This window comes from Pyrus communis, chromosome 2 (genome assembly GCF_963583255.1).
Source record: "Pyrus communis chromosome 2, drPyrComm1.1, whole genome shotgun sequence".
NCBI lineage: Eukaryota > Viridiplantae > Streptophyta > Magnoliopsida > Rosales > Rosaceae > Pyrus > Pyrus communis.
Window position 1 is genome coordinate 3,162,135 of NC_084804.1, and position 19,656 is coordinate 3,181,790.

Genomic DNA, 19,656 nt, shown 5'->3' on the forward strand with positions numbered 1-19,656 from the left:
TAGAGGAGGTTGGTTTTTGGTTTTGAGGGCAAAGAGATGAATGTCGCACAAAAAAGCAGACAGATAATTTTAAGTGGAAAGGGTTTGTCTAGTGTGAAATGTGAGCGTGAAAGTGAGTAAGTATAGTATGTGGGCGTCTTGACTAAATGGCTCCATGGATTTTTCAATGTGTTAATTACGTGCCTTTGGAGCCTAGCCTAGTTTGGACTTTATAGTTTCTTCCCCCCCCTTGATTTTCTTTGCTTGGTCAAATGCTAAACTCGTTCAAAACATGTTTAACAACAAAAAGGTGTGAGATAATGGTGGGATTAGTTATAATCAACGAGTTAATGACGAGTTAGCATTTTTGTTTACCCTCTACAGTGACAGTGAGGGTGATGCTCACTTCTCATTTGATTGTCGTCATACTGGTTTGAATTTTGAGATTCATATCTTAAACTAACTAAATCAAAGTAATATAATAACAATCAATCAGGGCGAGCATCACCCCACTTAAAGAGGGGATATGGCGAAATTGGCAGACGCTACGAACTTCTTTGGATTGAGCCTTGGTATGGAAACCTACCAAGTGAGACTTCCAAATTCAGAGAAACCCTGAAATTAAAATTGGGCAATCCTTAGCCAAATCCTGTTTAATGAAATAAACAAGGGTTTCATAAACCGAGAATAAAAAATGATGGGGTGAGCAAAGTTGCAATCTTAACAAAATATTGTGTTAAACATTAAGAATACTCTTAAAGTGAGACTTTTTAACACCTCATAATTTAACATTAATTCTCATTTTAAATTAATATTATAAAATATTATGTTAAAAACATAAATACAAAAAGCTAATAAAAAATCTCGCTTATAAGAGAGTCATCTTTTAACATTTCTCAAGAGTGGGAATGGAAAAGCAGGTAAAAAGTTGTCGTGACCACTGACCAGTATGTTGGTGCTGCCATTTACTCTAAAATAAATAGCATAGCACATAAAGACCATACATTGATTCCTCAAGAAAATAAGGGAAACCATTGACTTTGACTATTTCTTTAGTAGTGTGTAGTTGGCAAATGGCAATAGTAAATTGGTAATTAACAACCATCTGAAAATGTCACCCCTAATGGACTTATTTTTTAGTCTTTATCTCTTCAAGGGAAAAAGGAAGGGAAGGCTAGTAGAATAGTTATACAGAGGCGGCTTTGGATGGAGATATTTTTTAGTGTTATCGTCGCATGGGATGATACATCATGTATCGCTATATAAATGGTGAGATATGTGTGTTAACAAGTTAATAACTTAAAAAATAAAATTTTCCACCACTTACATAAAAACAAGTGGTGTACCATCTGTATTTCCATCACAACTAAAAATTTCTCATTTGGATGGAGCGAAAGGTGCAATCCCACTGAACTTCAAATTTAAAATGGCTTCAAATAATTCTGCCATCTAAAATTTATATATAGTAATGTTATACATTAAGAAAATTACGTCTATTACTATGAGCATTTTAAAATACTAGAATGCACAAGGAGAAATTTAAAGTGCCAATAACAATATCGTAAAAAATGATTGTTTTTTCAATTTTATTATATAATAATGCTATATATTATTGTTTGGTTGTTTAAGATTAGACTGCTTTTGATTATTTAGTAAAGGTTATGTCTGTAACTCTTTTTACTTATTATTTAATGTTTATAAATTTACAATCAACGAGTCATAAAGTTTTTTTTTTAATTTAAGTTAATGTTTTCTAACGTCCATACATTGTCCTACTTTTTTTGGCAAACTATTTTCAGACGGGGCCATTTTATAAATTTCGCACCCAAGGCCCCCGATATCTTAAAGATGGCTATGAGTTGTAGCATCAAATATAAATTAGTCAGCAATATATGAAAAGTTCGTAATTATGTATTCACTCTTACACTCGAAATCCCGAATTCGATAGTTATATATTGTCATGTAAAAATGGAAACCTAGTGGAAAGGATCAGTTATCACTTGAAAGTCCAGCCCAATTCAGTATACAAACAACTCATTTTTCTTGGTCGACGCCGTAGGGAATACCCACGGACAAAAAGGTAAAACAACAATGCACGAAAGCAGAGACGTCGACGCGTGGCGCCACGCGAAATGAGGAGGAAGAAGCCGCCAACCCCAGCCGCCTTCCAAGTATCTGCGTTCCCACTTGCGTCTTTCCGGCGGAGTCCTCCCAATTCAAAATCCAGGCCTCCTCCGCAAAACCCATCCAAGGCGGAGAATCGCTTTCAGCAATCAATGCAAATATCCAAACTTTTTTGATTAATTAGTTGTTAATTTGGTTTAATTTTTTAATTAAATTAAACAAAGAAATCAACTTTGTCTGAGTCTCTTTCTCTCACATCGTTGAAACCTCAAAACCGGAGACTCCAATGGGTCGTCGCCTCAATCTATCAGAACTCTTCAACACTCCCCAAACCTCGATCCCTGTATCCACCCACTTCTTCGCCGTCCGATTGGGTTTGCTCCCAAATCGATGGCTCTCAATGCGCCTCGCCCCGACCCCCAATCCGCCGCCCAGAAGGCCGTCGCGATGATTGGGTCCGGGTACGATCTCTGCAACGACATCCGGCTCACCGCGTGCAAGCCCATGCTCGTCGACCTTGACCCGACCCGGACCCGCGACCTCGTCGTCCCTGGCGGGCCCGTCGTGCCCGACGTCTCCACCTCCATCAGGTGCGATAAAGGCGAACGCACCAGGTTGCGCTCCGACGTCGTTTCGTTTAATCAGGTACTGTTTTTTCCTTTCTTGGGAAAGGAAATTCGTCTGCTTTTCGTTTTTTTGGCGCGAAGTGGTTTCTGGGTTTTGATTGTGGTTGGTTTTGTGACTGGTTGGTGATGAAGAATTGGAGAAGATCGATTTTTTAGAATTTAAATTTTAAATTTTTATAATAGCAACGGTAGAATTTCGTTCAACACGAAACCAGAAGCAGAATAAGAGGTATGGGAGGCACAAAACGAGACAGCCAAAGGCTTTGTTTTCTGCTAACAATCTCTGCATTGTTTGTATTCCCAGATGTCAGAGCACTGCAACAAGGAGCTGTCTCTATCGGGCAAAATTCCGTCCGGTGTGTTTAATGCTATGTTTGGATTCACTGGCTGCTGGCAGAAGGATGCAGCTCCCGTAAAAGCTCTTGCTTTTGATGGTTGGTTGATAACTCTGTATAACATTGAGCTAGCGAGATCCCATGTAAAGCTAGCCGAGCATGTGAGACAGGAAGTGCCCTCTACATGGGACCCTGCTGCCCTTGCTGCGTAAGATTTCATTTCTTTATCGGATAGCTCAATTCTCCAATACCTTTAGTGATGGCTTCTGCTGAATTTTTGCGTGTTAATGCTCTTTCACATATTCTTCCATTGTTGAATGCACATAAAAGTTTTGTTGAGTTAGGCACTTGAAACTATATACAAATTAAATACCATAGACGTGTAAAAGCAGAATGTATATCGTTCCCTTTGCTGGACAGTTATTTATGTAGATTTTCCAGCTAAGGTTTGTACAACAGTTCTGTGCCACTCTGCGCTGATGTTTAAGAATTTGAATTCCAGGTTCATTGACAAATACGGTACTCATATTGTTGTTGGGGTGAGGATGGGTGGAAAGGATGTAGTTCACATAAAGCAGTTACACAATTCAAATCTTCATCCCACAGAAGTGCAGGAATTGTTAAAGCAATTAGCGGACGAGAGGTTTTCTGAGGATGGAACTGGATCGGAGTCCAATGATTTATCAGGAAAAACGAAGGTAGGCCGAATTTTGAATTGTATATCCTTGCCTCTTTTTCTTAGAATCTTATGCGCTTCTGTTTTATCTTGGTACGAAATTATGAAAGTGGAAGTTGTGGAAATTGATGAAGTGACTTATTTTAATTTTAACTTTATGTTCGTTGTTTCAGCATGACGATTCTATGCACTGGGATGTTCGAAGAACGTATGCACCCTTAATAAGGTCACCTATCATCACACAAAGGAATGATGTAAGCCTTTTGGTGTCCATTTTAGCACTTGTTTCACAAATTCATTGAATGTGAAACAATCAACCTGCATTGGATGGATGAAGATATCTATATTTTTCAATAATGCAGGGTACAGTTACTGTTTGTGTTCGAAGGGGAGGTGTTGATAGTGGTCAAAGTCATAACAAGTGGCTTTCAACCGTATCAGAGTCACCTAATGTCATATCGATGTCCTTCGTGCCCATAACCTCTCTGTTGGGTGGTGTCCAAGGAATTGGATTTCTAAGTCATGCAGTGAATCTCTACCTTAGATGTACGATCCCAGTAGCTAAATTATTCTCCCATAAAAAAGTTTGAAAACACTCATGTTTCTATGATAAACTTTGCAGACAAACCGCCAATAGAGGAACTCCATCAATTTTTGGAATTTCAGTTACCACGTCAATGGGCTCCAGTGTATGGCGATCTGCCTCTCGGTCTCAGGCACAGAAAACAAGTATCCCCATCACTTCAGTTCACCTTTATGGGCCCAAAGCTATACGTTAACACTATGAAGGTAAATATCTTGTGATGTAAAATATTGACAGAGTAGCTGCTGATAGCATGTTGGGAATTCCTTGTTCTTTGAAGACTTTTAATTTTATATGTTTTATCAAGCGATGAACTCTTTAAGAAATTCCTTAAAACTGGAAAATTGTTGTGTCGATGAGTTGAAAGATGCACTATTCTTTACCTCGATTCGCAAAACATGAAATGAGTTGAAATGTGCTGGAAAATTGTTCACATTTTCATTGATCCTATTACTCAAGCTATCGCCTTTGGATTGTGGTTTCTAATTTTACAATTTTCAGGTTGATACTGGAAATCGACCAGTGACAGGAATGCGTTTGTATCTTGAAGGTAAGAAAAGTGACCATCTGGCAATCCATCTCCAGCACCTTTCTACTCTTCCCAATAATCTCCAACTCTCAGACGATCACAGTTATGATCCAATTGATGAGCCAGAGGAACGACGCTACTTTGAACCTGTCAAGTGGAGCATATTTTCACATGTATGCACTGCCCCAGTACAGTACAATGGGGCCTGTATTGATGATTCCGCTTCAATTGTGACGAAGGCATGGTTTGAAGCCAAGTCTGTCGGAATGAGGAAAGTTTTGTTCCTGAGGCTTGGATTTTCAACAGTGGCATCTGCAAAACTCCGTAGATCAGAGTGGGAAGGACCCTCAAGCTCTTCTCGAAAATCAGGATTCATCTCGACCTTGATCAGCACAAGGTTCAGTACTGCATTGAATCCGCCTGTGACGCCAATAAAAGTGGATTTGAATTCAGCAGTTTACCCCAGAGGGCCACCTTTACCAAGCAAGGCACCAAAAATGGCGACGTTTGTTGATACCAAGGAAATGTTAAGAGGTCCCGAGGACTCGCCAGGATATTGGGTGGTCACCGGAGCCAAGCTGTGTGTAGAGGGTGGGCGAATCTCAGTGAGAGTGAAGTATTCGTTATTGACAATAATGTCAGAGGATTCTACGATGTTGTAAGAAACCAAAATGGGGAAGGAACACATACTTTTGTTGTAAATGTTATACCTTGTAAATTATCCATTCTTAAAATTGATTTGGAACTTGATTCCGTATGGTTCAAATCCAAACTGATTTGCCAATGTGATTCTTTTGTGAGAATTAAATAACTATTTTTCCTCCATCATGGTTACCGTATGAGATAAATTTACCGATATCTGTGATGCCACTTTGTCGGTACTACAAGTTAATATATTAGCGCCATTTTTAACTTTCTCACTTGCATTACATGATTGATTTGTGATACTGTCATAGTGGCGTTCTTGTTGAATGCTTTAGTTTTAAGGTTTTTAAGAATAAACTTTTTTTTTCAAATAAAAAATAATATCAACTAATTTATTAAAAATTACACTTTAATAGGCATACAAAATTGTAACATAATTCCACAAAAATCACCAATAATCCCCCCAAGAGTATGAACCATCTTTGAAATGATGGAATCTGTTGACGTCCCTCACAATAATCTCCCTCGAAACAATCTTACAGACGAACTTTAGCGCTGCATGGCAGTCCACACATACTCTAAGATTCTTCTTCACCCTGACGGGAGCTCCCGGCGGAGTGGCAATCAACGCGAAAGCCACTGCAAGCTTCTCGCTGTGGTAGCACAGAAGCCGCTGCTTTTCGCCTTGTTCCACGTCATGGAGGTCCATCTCCACCTTGGAACATAGCCGGCTTTGTACATTAGGTCGAAAAGTTCATCGAGTTTCGCATAAACTTCATCACTTCTTGAATGGCTTCTATCTCCTACTATAAATGTATGTACCCGGTCTCTGACCTCAATCCAACTCATCCCAGGTTCCTTCTTTACCTGGCCATCTTTCATAAGTTTTCTCATTTCCCCACATTACCCCACATGCCTGCTGATGCGTAAATGTTTGCAAGAAGTACGTGAGTACCAGGTTTCTCGGGCTCAAGAACTAAGAGCATTTCAGCAGCGCGCTGGCCAAGCTGAACATTTTTATGGATTCTCGCAGCACCAAGAAGTGCCCCCCAAACAGAAGCGTTCGCTTGAAATGGCATTGTGTGTTGACAAGCTCCGTTGCCTCATTTATCTTCCCTGCTCTGCCAAGGAGATCAATCATGCAAGCACAACTCCAGACATCTCTGTCATGGACTCAAAATACTTTTTGGCTTCCATTACCAAACCTGCGTGATTGTAGGCACAGAGGACACTTACTAAAGTAATATGATTGGTGGAAACACCATCCTTGAGCATCTGAGTGAATAAGTTGAGGGCCTCTCTTCCATGCCCGTGTTGAGTGAGTCCTCCAATCATTGCAGACCATGAAACTATTCCTCTCTCAGGTACCTCAGTGAAAGCACGATCTGCATCTTCTACGCTTCCACATTTTGCATACATGTTAGCAAGAGAGTTCCCTGCAAAAGCATCGGACATGAATCCAAACTTGAGAATGTGAACGTGGATCTGTTTCCCTTGCTCGTATGCAGACAAATTTGCACAAGCATTCAGAAGAGAGCTGCATACAAATGAATTGGGTTTGTTTTCCCTCTCCAGCATTTGCAAGTAGAGTTTTAGAGCTTCTTCTCCTTGTTCATATTGCGAATAGGCTGTGATCATCGATGTCAAAGCCACCACATCCTCAATTGGGCATTCTTTAAAAATTCTTGCCGCTTCTTCTACTCTGCCGCATTTTCCATATGTATCAAGAAGGCTATTTATAACAGACATATCCGACTCAAAACCTATTTTGACAGAAAGTGAATGAACATTTTCACAAACGTCAATGGCCTGCACGCTCGCCGTGGTTTGGAGGAATACGGCTTATATATCTTCCCCATTCTGTGAATGTCCTGAGATCACAGCATTCCATGCAATCATGTCCTTCTTCGGCACCATATCAAAAAGAACCGTTGCATTGCTCATCATCTCACACTTGCAATACATATCTATCAGTCCAACATTGACAAATGAATCTGATTCCGTATCCATCTTTATCAAGAAAGAGTGCAACTGCTTACCCAATTTCTTGGACCCCAGGCCGGCACAGGCTTTCAGTGCACTTGACAATGTGAACATATTTGGACGGATTCCTGACCCTTTCATTTGCCTAAAAAATTTTAGAGCCCGATCATGGTACCTGTGAAGAACACAGCCAGCAATAACAGCATTCCAGGAAACAATATCGGGCTGTGCGATTTTCTCAAAAACTCTTACTGCATCTTCAAGACTTTTGACTTTTGCATACATGTCAACAAGCGCATTTCCTGAGAATGGGTCGGATTGGTACCCAAGCTTTACCATATATCCATGAATTTTGCTTCCGCGGCTGCCATCCCCGAGCCCAGTGCATGCGTTTATTATACTAGATAGACTGTACTCGTTAGGTCTTACTCCGCTTAGAACCATTTCCTGAAACAAATCCATTGCTTCTCCATGAAAATCACTCTGCACATAACACGAAAACAATGCATTCCACGAAACAACGTTCCGTTCTGGAATGGCATCAGACAGCCTCCTAGAATCTCCAAACTCCCCGCACTTTGCATACATTACAACCAAAGTATTTGCAACCGCGTGAACCTGCTTTCCGAGTCCCAAATCTCTAGTAATAGAGCACACCTTGAGAACGCTCGGAAATGTAAACTCATTGCACTTAAAACTACCAACGAGTGCATCTCAAAAAACGCCGAAAGGGACTCTTTTCCAAGCCCATTTTGGGCATACCCAGATATCAAAGCAGACCAAGAAACCAAATCTGGTTCAGGACTTTCGTCAACCAGTTTCCGGGCGTGCCAACCGACATTTCCGAATCCGATCATGTGGGCATGGATTTCCCTGCCCACAGCAACAGATTCGGAGCTTTGGAGGTTGTTCCCAAAAGCTTATAGTAGGATACAGAAGTGGGGGTGAAATTAGGGTTTAGGGTTTTTGCTTCAGTGCTGAAATGAAGGGATGTTTGGAGGTTGTTCCCAAATGATTTACCATATTTTCCAAAATGTCAACAGAAAAATCTTGTGAATTCTAAATACTTTTTCATAAAGAATCATGTGATATAACTCATGATTTTTAATCGGATTTTGCATGCCAAAGTCATCATCCTTTTGTGTTATCCATTTCTCTATCCCAACCAATAATCTAATCGACCACGTCACCTATCTGACCAACAAAAATTAGCCGGTTAATAATCCACATCTAACGTTGTTTCATCCCTTATGTAGCTTTGTTCACAAATCTTCCGGCCAAAAGAACATATCGGGAACAATGATATTAAATTCAACAACAGAATGAATTGAAAAGCTTCATTGTTCATTAGGATTGAATTGATCTGCTGAAAACTTAACATTCACCCGTTTATATGTACAAAGCCGAAAACTATCATAAATTAATCTTCTCCATTAACTAAAACAACGAACGTGACTTCGGAACGCATTACATTCTCGAAGAAAAGGTGCTAAAGATAAAGATAGGTTATTCTGATCAAAAACTCATAGCTAATCTCATTCGAGGCACATATTCGGTTGTTTAAGAAGGTAAAACCATTAGAAACCCGCCCGATACGTGCCCCCTAACAAGATTTTGAATAACTGATCATTTTTATTATCGTAGATAAAACTTACTGTCTCCAATCAGTCACCTAACAGTGTTGAGAGGAACAGATCTTGCACGAAACCAGCTCTTCCAGTAGCTTGTCGAATCCTTTTCTCCCGCTCTTCATAACTCAAGGAAGGATCAAAACTGCAAAAGAGAGAGACAGAGAGAAACGGAGAAAGAGAGAAGAGAGAGATATTTCAGATTCAAAGAACAGCATTATAGGCCCTTGCACATGCAATAATCCGGAAAGATGGGCATCATCGGATAATCCTCTTCACCATCAACAGTTCTGATTACATTAACCCCTGATTCATTATCATTGTTTACACCTTTAGGTGAACTAAGAAATGCACATAAATTGAGTGATTTGGTTACACTAATCATGAACCCCAGCATACGTGGGCGTAGTCGCTTTGTCTAGACTGTAGAGCAAATGTGCTACCCCATATGCACCCAAGTTCAATCCCCCTCCCCAAAGTTTAGATTCGTTTAAAGTAGAATATTTGCTTGCATCAGAAGGAGAATCCCTGTATTAACACACAAAACTCAAACCAAGGCGTCGACTTGGCACTACCTTGGTCACTAATATTTACACCTTGAAGAGGCTTGAACACCCTACCCACCCAAACAAAAGTTGGCAATACTGTACAACCAAGGTTGGTGATTTTATCTACCTATAATTTTGATGCACTCATATCATGCAGAACGAGTTTTAGGAAGAAAGAAATAACCACGTACATGAAATAATAAACTTACGCTATACATTGGAAGGTAGCAACTAGGTGATAATCAGCATTCAAACAGTAGTGTGACGACGAGAACCATGTCATGCACCATATTCGAACAATTAAATGGCTATTGAAAGATGATGTCAATTAAAACCAGTTTGTGATAAACATGAAACAGTACCTTGATTTCCAAATATGTGATGGCACCGCATTCTTTGCAGAAGTGTCCTCAGTAGTGGTTACCACAGATTTTGAAATTTCATCTGCTCCTGAAGCGGGGAAATTCAAAATAAGTGATGACAAGAATGGATCGGTTGCCGCTGCATTAGACACATTAGCATTTTCTGATCGATATCCACCGCTCCCTAGAAGCACCTGGAGATGAGCCTCACGAAGATCCCGGCCAAGGAGAGACAGTGCCTGAGTGTTGGGAATAGCAACTCTACGCAATCTGCGACGTCTCTGCAAGTGGTATTCAGTCAAGGAAACTAAAAGGGCAATCAAGCTTTTGTACATAGATATGTTATCAAGAATTCCAAGTTACTAAATTTTCCAGTTTAAAGGATATCTTGAACAAGTGTCCATGCTGCAGTGTGATATGACTTAACATATCCCGTGAAACTTTAACGGAGCAAATGGGACAAATCTGCAAAAGAAGAAAGTAAAAACACGTCTTTCTTGCATGAAATATCGACTGAAGTAAAAAATAAAATATAGATGAAAACCACAAAACCAGTTAGTCTCATCTGCCATCAATTTCAGGGATAAGAAATAAGGGGCGAAAGTTACAAGTATGCAATACAGTCCGGTTGATAAATTTTGCAACTTATATTACAAAGACAATCCATGTTTTACTTGCCGCAAAATATTTGAGATTGCTCGAGCATCAACAACAGTTAGAATGGATTTCCTATTTCCCTACGCGTTTTACAAACCCGGAAATGCATTTGTTTCAGTCTTATGAAGAAAAGCAAGCAACAATCAACTACTTTAGCCCTCTTATACAAAATACGTCACACAAATTTCAGTCTATGGAAGGGTCTATCAAATATTTCATCAAGGGATTTCCACCACCGCTGTTTTCTCATTCGCCACTCCTCCCTTTATTTATATCCCCTGATTCTCCTTCGATTTATCAATGCAAAGTGAAGGAAAAAAAGGATAGCGGTGCAGAGTGACAAAAAGAGAGTGCGAAAATCATTTATGTCACATGTTCCTCATCTAAAACATGAATCATATGCTTGCATACAAGATGCACCCGATTTAGCTGATTTCGGAAATTTTTGGTTGTATTTACTCCTCGTGCAATTAACCGAAAACAAAAACAAAATTCAATTCATTTCACCATGGTATGAATCCTTTCAAACATTTCAGGTAAAAAAGAACGATAATTTGGTGAACTCATAGCCCTCTCTTTCTTCTTTATTTCCCAAAAAGGAAAACGGTACGATATTTTAGCAGTTATGTAGTTACATGCCACGTTTGATGAATCGAAAAGTCAATCACAGAATTCCAAATTGGGTAATAACATTTGGCCGACACAAAAGACAAAGATCATAGCCATGTCCTCCGGAGGAACCAAATCATAAAACTTGATGCGACAAAAACTAAATCGAACAAAAAAAAAAAGAGACAATAAGTAAGAACGTACGGTGACTTTAGATTCGCAGGAGTGCTCGTCCTCGAGGTGGGAACACAAGGACGCGATGTCGAAGTCCTCGTAGCAATACGGGCACGGGAAGTCGGGTCGGACCTCGTCTTCTACCTCGAAATCATCGATGCTTAACCGATCTATAATTTTTAAAATTTTCCACAGAATTAACAAAAAAAAAAAGAAAAAGAAATAGTAAATAGAGATCAGAAATGAAAAACAAGAACAGAGGAGGAAGAGGGGCGTACGGACCGAAGTGGGAGCTCTGGTGGTGGTGCTGCATCGTGTACTGGCGTTTGGCGGCGGCGAGGCGGGAGGTCCAGAACTCGGAGTCCATTGAAGACGGATTCGACTCGACTCAAATCTGTTCGATTCGATTCGATCAGGTGCTAAAGCTAAGCTCTTTGATTGATTTTAAATTTCAAATTTCTGATAGAAAAAGTACAAATTTTTAGAACATGTTTGATTTGTGAATTACTTGACTTGGTTTCTCTTTCTGTGAAATATTATTGAAGTTTGATCTCTGCACCAAAATACCAAGAGAGAATGAGAGACGGAGAGAGATTTGAGGAGGAAGAAAGCTGGAAGCACATATATATAGAAGGCTTATATATATATATATATTTATATAAAAGCTAAAATATTTAGATATATTGAGAGTCTGAAAGCAGATAAATAAATAAATAATAAGTTGTGGATAATTTGACTTTTTCGTAAGAATGACTCCATGAGGAAGCATCAGACATTAGAGGAAATTTTCAGTGTCATCCGTATATGTGATGATTTATTATATGTTATTATAGATATATGTTTTGAAAAGTTAATAGTTTAAAAAATAAACTTTTTTACTAGTTACATAAAAATACATGATACATTATTCGTGTTTTTGTCATAATAAAAAATTTCTACAGACGTTGGACGGAGACTGCTGAGTGCTGACCATGTTTACATCTTTAATCATTTTTTTCAGGTTTAAATATTAATTAAGGGTAATTAATTGTGGGAATTTTTGTGGTCAGCACTGAGCGTCGGAGTCGGCGGTAAAGCAAATGCGAAAAGATGTCGGATTCTCGTCGTCGTGTATATTTTGCAAAAGGTTATGTTTTCTTCGTATGCCCGTTAATTGGGAGTCTTTATTTTGAACCTGTTTTTAAAATAATTAAAAATACTAGTTATATGTTTCTTGTAGAAAGTATTTTATGTTTTTTTTTTAAATTCACTTGCATTTTCCTTAAAAAATGATTCTAAAAATATTTTCACTACAAGAGCTTTTAGTTGGCCAAAGGTCTGCAGTCCCTAAATTAGTGTCTCTTTTCTAACATTTTGACATATGTCCTTAACTTTAACCCCAAACTTAACAGCGTTATAACTGGTTTTCGTGATTTAAAAACACCAATTTAAGGACAGCAGACCTCTAATCATTTTAGTCATTTTAAAAACACTTCTAAACAAATCAATAAACGGTCAAACTGCATTCTACCGCCCTTGAGATTATCTTTGAAAATATTGGTCAATTAGCAATTTGGGCGCTCCATAAAGTCAAACTTCTTACCCTACAAGGACTAAGCAGGTTCGACGACTTGGTCACCTTTCTCCAAGTCCGACCACTGCGTGACGTGAAATATAATTAATACAAACTACCCTGCTTTACCGTTCACGGTAAGATTGTTTAGGGGGTTGAAACAGTTCAGGGACAGAAACTTCGATAGAGTTGTCGACTAGGACAACTCTAAAACCAAATTAGATTAGTAAGTTTATAGAACCACCAAAACGTAAGCGGCTCTATTTGTGCGAGCAGTCAGACATCTTACGTGGTCCGGCTGCTCTACACATGGTCCACCCTAGAGGTCTCCGCAACTCCAAAAAGGAAATGTTAAATTGGCTTATCTCTTGAATAAAACGCGAAACAAATCAACAAGACCGGAGATTGGAAATTGCATCAACATGTTTGCCCTCAACCTCGTTATGATCGAGATGTCAAGAAGGGAAATTGAATCATAAAAATAAAAAAAATCATCATTATGGCACCTACTTGGTGAATGATTGTAGAACAAATACAACTCTGTGGATTAAACTAGGATGAAGCATGCCTCAAGTCTCAAGCCAGTCCTACAAAGTCCATTGAAATCCATGAAAACTACGACCGATGCACCGCATTCCAACAGATAACAATCATCCATCTACAACGAAAGAAAAGAAAAATGTAAATTTTATGAAGACTGAGAAATTTGCAGCCATTTTAACATAATTTGCAGTTCAGATGAAAACGTAGTGCGCGATTGGACAAAAGTAGGAATTTAGACATTCGTTTCTAAGTAAACAATTAGGCTCACAACTTAAACTTCATAAGCAAAGCAAACAGAAGCGCAACATGGTAAGTCTCTGAGCCAAATTTTGAAGTCAGCTAATGAGAAATCATCATTCATCACAGCCCTAAACAAAGAAACAGGCATAGTCAAAAGAAGTGAAGCAGCTTATGAAGTATTTGGAAACAGATGGCCAAGGCGGTGGGAAGAAGACAATTAATGTTCTAGGTCCAGAGTTGTCAATATGCATCAGAATCGAAGTCGAAGCATGATATGATTATGCTATTAACAGATTTCGGCAAGTAGAAGAATCTATTACAACCATCACCCTTGAAATTTGACACCAAAAGTAAAGAGTAGATATATGATTTATACAGTTATGGTTAAAAAAATCAATGAAACCATCAGGTGAAGTGAAACCGAAATGTACAAAAGTGCAATTCTTGACCTAATTAATGAGGAAACACTCACATTGTCGTCATTTTTCATCATCATCATCACAGTACAAATAGATAAAAGACTTTAAACAAAAAAAAAAAAAAAAAAATCATTAGGAAGCACCGATATTTAATTTTTGGTTCCCTTTACATCAAGAAATTTAAGAGTTCTATTCACCACCTTGTCTTAGAGCGCAAGTACATAAAACTTTGCTCGAACCCTCTGATATTCATCATACATCATCATTGCAATCTGAGTGAATACAACAAATCAGTGTTATTATTCTATCCTTATACGTCTACACTGACATGAATAACAAACAACAAAGAAAGTAGTTCAGCTAGAGTTTTCATTGCCATTCAAGGTTTCATGGTTCGTATCAGCATAAAAACATCAGTGATTTATTCATCGTCAGTGAATGCAAATTTTTTATATAGCACATTTGTGCAAGAGATACAACTGTTATATTGGAGGAAAACCCAATTTTACATATAAAAGCCAACAAAAATAGTTGTAGACCATTAGTCTTCTTATCTAGTCTACTTAAGAGAAGTCGACAACAAAAATAAATCCAAGTCACTCCATATCTGATGCTTGATCCTCATCTAGTCTTGTCTTGCCCTACAAAAGCAAAAGCATATGCATTCTTTCATTGCACAAGACGGGGAGAGAGAGAGAAAGATGGGATAGACCAAAAGAAAAGGATGAAATTTTGGAGCAAAATAGGCAAAAGATTGTCTCACTGATTTCAAGTCCTGGCAATACTTCCATCCATGATCATCTAACATCACCCCCCTTCTCAGACAAAGAAAAAAGGAAAGAAAATTGAAGAATTTAAAACAATTAGGCCGTCATTGTAGCCAAAATGTGAAAACTTTTGAGCAAGTAAAGATGCCCACTTCTTAATGCACCGTAATAACTTATGCAAAAAAAAAGTTGAAATCAAAATAGTTAAATGATAGACTTGAAGTAATGCTAAATGACCTGCATTCCTTAGAATTCTAATCTAGATGACAAGTAACGAATCACTAAAAGAACCCCAATTTCACTTCAGGAACAATATAGCAAATACTCTGGAATTAAAAGCACAGTTCTCGAATTTCCGAAGATAAACGAGCAATCATCGATCAATACACAGATAAACTACAATGCAAAAATTTTGTCCCTTCAATTAAAAGCCTTGCTTATGACAAATCAGATTGCCTATTGACTAAAACATTCGAAACAGAACAACTTATAATGTACTCACAAAGAACACAAATTGAACACGAAACAAGTAATTAAGCCGATAAGCAATTTCCAAATCCAATGCCACAAATAATCAATTCAGCAAACACCCATCACGAATCATGAAACGAAAACTCGAAAGACAAAGAGGGAATACCTTCGGAGGTCCAACCATAGGAGCGCTGAGAGACGGAGAGCATCGAAGTGAGCAATGCAGAGGCTGTGGCTGTGTGGTACGGAAGCATCGTCTCCACGCAGCAGCTCAACTCCACGGGCGACCTTCAAAGCAACAAAGCACACATTTTAAAATAAAATTGAAATTGATAAAAATAATTAATATTGAAAGTGATGAAATCTAGGGTTTGATGAGTGTTCGATTTACCTGAAAATGCGAGGAGCGGAGAGGCTTTGGGTTGGTTTGGGGATGCGAAATGTTGAGGAGGCTGGCTTGGGTCTGGCGGCGGAGGCAAGCCTCGAGGGCACGGTGGTTCGCGCCGCAGAGGAGCGGAGGACGGACCTGGCGGCGGCGAAGGAGGACATGGTTGTGGGATGGCTGATGGTTTTGCGGTTTTAGGATGAGTAGGAAGAAGGTTTTGGGACTTTAGAGGAGCGTTCTGGTGTGTTTCGCGTGTATGTCTACTCCTATGATTGAGGGCGTGGCATACGATGATTGGTGGACGAAGTAGATGGCGGTGATTTTTCGGTCAAGATCTAACGGCTTGGAATCTCCATTCCCGTTCTTAACTACACAATTACTTTACAATTCTTCTACTTCTTTGTGTTTATATTCAAAATTATAAAATTTAACCATCTTGTTCGGTTAAATCAAAACTTCACAAAAATGGTTCGTTAAGGCAATGTGTTCGTCCTTTTGCATTCAAGTTCGAATCTTCATGTCTATAAACTAAAGTAGTTTAAAATAGAATATCAATTTGTCAAAAATAAAATCTTGAACTTCAAATAGTGACAGTATTTAGCTTGTAGCTCAAGTAGTTAAGTATATTTCCGATTCATAACTTTTAAATTTTGAAGCAAAGTGACCAAGCACAACAAGCGAAATGCAATACATTGTGTGAAATGCAAAATCTCGTTTCAAAAATTGACAAAATGCATGGTTTGATTCAATTCCAAACAAAGTGTCCAAGCAATTTCGGGCTCTCAATCAACACATCAACTGTGATAAAAATCTGGATTCACAATGAATAACTCAGTTCTCGGTACACAAATGACTAGAGAAATGTGACACAATACCAAGGAATGGAAGTGAAGTTTATTTCCCTTTGTATGGAAGTGTACAAAATGCACTTAGCCTCTGGCATCAAACATTGCCTTCTTAGGCTTGCTCTTGCTCCTGCTGATCTTTACCAGAGCACCAAGCAGCAGCGGTATGCAGATACGCCGAGACATGTCTACTCGACGTCTCTTAGAGACCTCAGACTGCGAACCCTTGATCGAAATCCTGTCATGCTCTTCGAAGCGGATGGAATTGGGGAAGTACAACCGTCCTCTATCACCCGTTCGAATCCCAATTAGTCGGCCTAGTGACATGCTGTGGTCTTGGAAGAAGGATGCTGAGGACTAGTTGGGAAAGTAGACAATCACATTCCATGAGAAGGGAACAATTTGGCAATGTGGGAATCAAAGCAATTGAAACAAAGGTAGGATTTACCTCGGTGTCAAGGTTGGAGGACGAAAAGGAGGTGAAACTGGTGGAGCGAACGTGCGAGGACCGGTGTTCTACAACTGCAGCTGGTAAGCTCTCCACCACTCTAAGTCTCATGTTCATGATCTCAAGCCCCAGGGGCCATCCATGGTGCATTTCAAGATCCTGGGGATTTAACAACTCAACGTTTAGCAGATCGCGTGTTTACATAAAGAAATGCAACAAAAAATGCATGTTTTTGACTCAAATCCTAAACATGTTTGTAACAAAAAGATGGATTGTGCATGAAAATACAGGGATTAGGTGGAAGAGAGGGAACCATCAAGAGTAATATTGGATCCCTATTAGTAAAATTAAACCCTATTAGTTGATTGATTAATATTCAATAGGGATTTGACCAATAAAGTAGTTGCATTGTTTAGGTCTACCTGCTATCTATGTCTGCAGCTCAACCAATTTCTCAATATCTAAGCAGGATTAGAATTAGATTAATGGAAAAGTAAAGCAGTCCTAAAAATATACTTTTAATTTAACTTCCTCCTCCTCCTCCTCCTGATATTTAACTCATACAGAACAAGCATGCATGCTTCTAGTTCTGCTTTCTTAAGATTCGAACTTAGGTACAAGGACTTAGGCGCACTGTCCTGACCAACTAGCCTAACCCACATCTGCATACGCAAACTGAGTTAAGTTCTCATCCTATAATCCTATTCATACGCTGAACCAAGAAGCACAGAAGAAACAAACTTGCGGGTTAAAAGAGAAGAAACAAACTTGATAAAAGCATTAACAAACAAATACACACTTCGACATCCGGAGAATTGTAAGTTCTTAAGGCAGAATGTTTACTTACCTCTGTAACCATGGCTTAAAGAACAGCCCGAGCAGGAAGAAGAAAGGAGAAGACTATGTATTCACAGGAGAATCCCCACACTGATGAAAGAAAACGTTATGAAGAAAACAAGGCTTGTTTTCATGTACTTCCTTCAAAAATACATCAGGTGATTAAATGAGCTCCGGTCCCACCTCCATGTCTAGTTCAACCCTTTAAATATAGCTGCAAATTCACACAACCTCAACCTGTCCTAAATATCAACCGTGGTTTAACCACTAATAATCTTGTTTTTTTTTTTGACAAACTATACGATATTTACAAAGATACTTTTACAACGAGCCGTTAATACACTCACAACAAGTCACAGTAGACGGCAACTTAGACCTCATCCCACCAAGTGAAGACCAAGTGTCACTTGACTGCTCACGCATAAGTTTTAACAACTAACCAAATACAATAATTTAAAATCTTATCTTTGCCACATAATCCCATGTTTTGAGTAAATATTGTGTTCATAAATGTGTTGGTCTGGTTTTGGTGCAGCCGTGCAGGAATTGAATTTGAACGTTCCAAAACCATGTGCAAATCAAATGGTTAGGTGGCTCCATTTAGACATGAGAAAATTTAATTATTAAGGTAATTACATTTGGAGGTTGAAGCTGTTGAACAATCTCTGCTATCCTTTCCAAAAGCCAACTACAAATGGATTAAGCAACAGAAGAGATAGGTGATGTTGCAGCTCTTTTTGGTTGGAAATTATATATCCGTAAGTCGGAATCAACAGTATTGATCATGACATGTTAACCTTAATCTGATAGTTAATCGTGATCAATCGAATATCAAGTGCACATTTCTGCACAAATAATTTGACAGAAACAAAAAAAATTTCATGTTTTTTACGAGCGACAGCAAAAGATCAAAGAAATTGAACCCAGAACCCTAGTGTAATGCATGATTGGAATTTGGATCTGCATCTGCATCTGCATAAAGTTGTGGGACATTTCCAAGAACTTTCTAACAGGTTGGATAGTTGGAGGACTGATCATGAACAGTGATAGGTCAGCCATAATAATTAGGTATCGAACTTGTCATACAAGTGAATTAAACCTAAAACTTCTCACTTACCGTCTTGCTGGTGGCGGGACAAGGGTTGTACTTGAAATGTGGTTATGTATGAAGCCGTAAAGCCTGTAATCGTCTACTTAAACAGTACATTGAGTTCAATCTGTATCCAATGCATTTGTAAAAGGTGAAAACTGCAGATCAAAACAGGCACCGTAAATTGTATGAGGACAAGCTCAGCTTAGCTGTGTTCTTCAGTAACCTGCAGTGACTCGAAATTTAAGGCCTGCAGCTGCATTCTTTCATCCGTCTCTTTTAACTACAACCCCACTACTGTTGACCAATTACCGGGAATGGTAATTCGGGTTGTGTCTTTTAGTGGATTCAGTATCTGGGTTGCTAAACTCATTCACTTCTTACCCTTTTTTGCTATATTTTGCAATGATTTCATGTCCTTGGATTTCAGGAGGCATGCCCTACTTGCACTTCAAGATGATTACTTGTTTCAACAACATGAGGAAATGAAACTTTGAACGGATGTGAATGCGATCATTCCATAAGAACTTCAAAATTAAGTAAGTTCGGACTAGATTAGTATTAAGATGGGTGACTTCCAGAAAAACCTCTATGTTGCATC

The 19,656-nt window shown here is 38.8% G+C and overlaps 4 protein-coding genes and 1 pseudogene across 8 annotated transcripts; 1 reads left to right on the top strand and 4 right to left on the bottom strand.

Moving 5' to 3' along the window:
- The first annotated feature begins 2,262 nt into the window (after window positions 1–2,262).
- On the top strand, window positions 2,263–5,677 carry LOC137725813 (MACPF domain-containing protein NSL1-like). Its single transcript, XM_068464608.1, has 7 exons — window positions 2,263–2,748; window positions 3,034–3,272; window positions 3,567–3,762; window positions 3,914–3,994; window positions 4,103–4,286; window positions 4,363–4,529; window positions 4,825–5,677. The coding sequence occupies exons 1-7, from the start codon at window positions 2,494–2,496 to the stop codon at window positions 5,512–5,514; spliced, it is 1,812 nt and encodes a 603-aa protein (XP_068320709.1). The 5' UTR covers window positions 2,263–2,493; the 3' UTR covers window positions 5,515–5,677.
- Window positions 5,678–5,863: 186 nt separating this feature from the next.
- Window positions 5,864–8,504, bottom strand: LOC137722393 (pentatricopeptide repeat-containing protein At3g57430, chloroplastic-like; annotated as a pseudogene).
- Window positions 8,505–8,803: 299 nt separating this feature from the next.
- LOC137725611 (protein DEHYDRATION-INDUCED 19-like) lies at window positions 8,804–12,092 on the bottom strand. Its single transcript, XM_068464359.1, has 5 exons — window positions 11,741–12,092; window positions 11,489–11,628; window positions 10,406–10,483; window positions 10,019–10,305; window positions 8,804–9,253 (listed from the first exon to the last, which is right to left on the bottom strand). The coding sequence occupies exons 1-5, from the start codon at window positions 11,823–11,825 to the stop codon at window positions 9,145–9,147; spliced, it is 699 nt and encodes a 232-aa protein (XP_068320460.1). The 5' UTR covers window positions 11,826–12,092; the 3' UTR covers window positions 8,804–9,144.
- A 1,304-nt stretch (window positions 12,093–13,396) lies between these two features.
- Window positions 13,397–16,043, bottom strand: LOC137725870 (protein NUCLEAR FUSION DEFECTIVE 6, mitochondrial-like). 5 transcript variants are annotated; one of them, XR_011067549.1, is made up of 4 exons: window positions 15,842–16,043; window positions 15,617–15,738; window positions 14,413–14,484; window positions 13,397–13,668 (listed from the first exon to the last, which is right to left on the bottom strand). XR_011067549.1 is itself a non-coding variant. In XM_068464695.1 (4 exons), the coding sequence occupies exons 1-3, from the start codon at window positions 15,997–15,999 to the stop codon at window positions 15,020–15,022; spliced, it is 288 nt and encodes a 95-aa protein (XP_068320796.1). In that variant the 5' UTR covers window positions 16,000–16,043; the 3' UTR covers window positions 14,644–14,853; window positions 14,976–15,019. The 5 variants fall into 5 exon arrangements, 3 of the variants coding, with proteins under 3 accessions (XP_068320797.1, XP_068320796.1, XP_068320795.1); XR_011067550.1 differs by lacking the exon at window positions 13,397–13,668 and adding an exon at window positions 13,843–13,921; XM_068464695.1 differs by lacking the exons at window positions 13,397–13,668; window positions 14,413–14,484 and adding exons at window positions 14,644–14,853; window positions 14,976–15,027.
- A 515-nt stretch (window positions 16,044–16,558) lies between these two features.
- On the bottom strand, window positions 16,559–18,314 carry LOC137726993 (uncharacterized). Its single transcript, XM_068465946.1, has 3 exons — window positions 17,976–18,314; window positions 17,129–17,287; window positions 16,559–17,037 (listed from the first exon to the last, which is right to left on the bottom strand). Exons 1-3 carry the CDS (start codon window positions 17,985–17,987, stop codon window positions 16,765–16,767), a joined length of 444 nt encoding a protein of 147 aa, XP_068322047.1. The 5' UTR covers window positions 17,988–18,314; the 3' UTR covers window positions 16,559–16,764.
- Between the last annotated feature and the right edge of the window lie 1,342 nt (window positions 18,315–19,656).

Coding starts and splice junctions, on each gene's coding strand:
- LOC137725813 (XM_068464608.1), top strand. CDS start 2,494: ATGGCTCTCAATGCGCCTCGCCCCGACCCCCAATCCGCCGCCCAGAAG. Junction 3,763..3,913: donor ATTTATCAGGAAAAACGAAG/GTAGGCCGAATT, acceptor TCGTTGTTTCAG/CATGACGATTCTATGCACTG. Junction 4,530..4,824: donor TATACGTTAACACTATGAAG/GTAAATATCTTG, acceptor TACAATTTTCAG/GTTGATACTGGAAATCGACC.
- LOC137725611 (XM_068464359.1), bottom strand. CDS start 11,825: ATGGACTCCGAGTTCTGGACCTCCCGCCTCGCCGCCGCCAAACGCCAG. Junction 11,629..11,740: donor CCACCAGAGCTCCCACTTCG/GTCCGTACGCCC, acceptor TAAAAATTATAG/ATCGGTTAAGCATCGATGAT. Junction 9,254..10,018: donor TCACATATTTGGAAATCAAG/GTACTGTTTCAT, acceptor TCTCTTTTGCAG/TTTTGATCCTTCCTTGAGTT.
- LOC137725870 (XM_068464694.1), bottom strand. CDS start 15,999: ATGTCCTCCTTCGCCGCCGCCAGGTCCGTCCTCCGCTCCTCTGCGGCG. Junction 15,739..15,841: donor TCCGCTCCTCGCATTTTCAG/GTAAATCGAACA, acceptor GTTGCTTTGAAG/GTCGCCCGTGGAGTTGAGCT. Junction 14,854..15,616: donor CTATGGTTGGACCTCCGAAG/GTATTCCCTCTT, acceptor TTGCTTTTGTAG/GGCAAGACAAGACTAGATGA.
- LOC137726993 (XM_068465946.1), bottom strand. Junction 17,038..17,128: donor CCTCCAACCTTGACACCGAG/GTAAATCCTACC, acceptor TTTCCCAACTAG/TCCTCAGCATCCTTCTTCCA.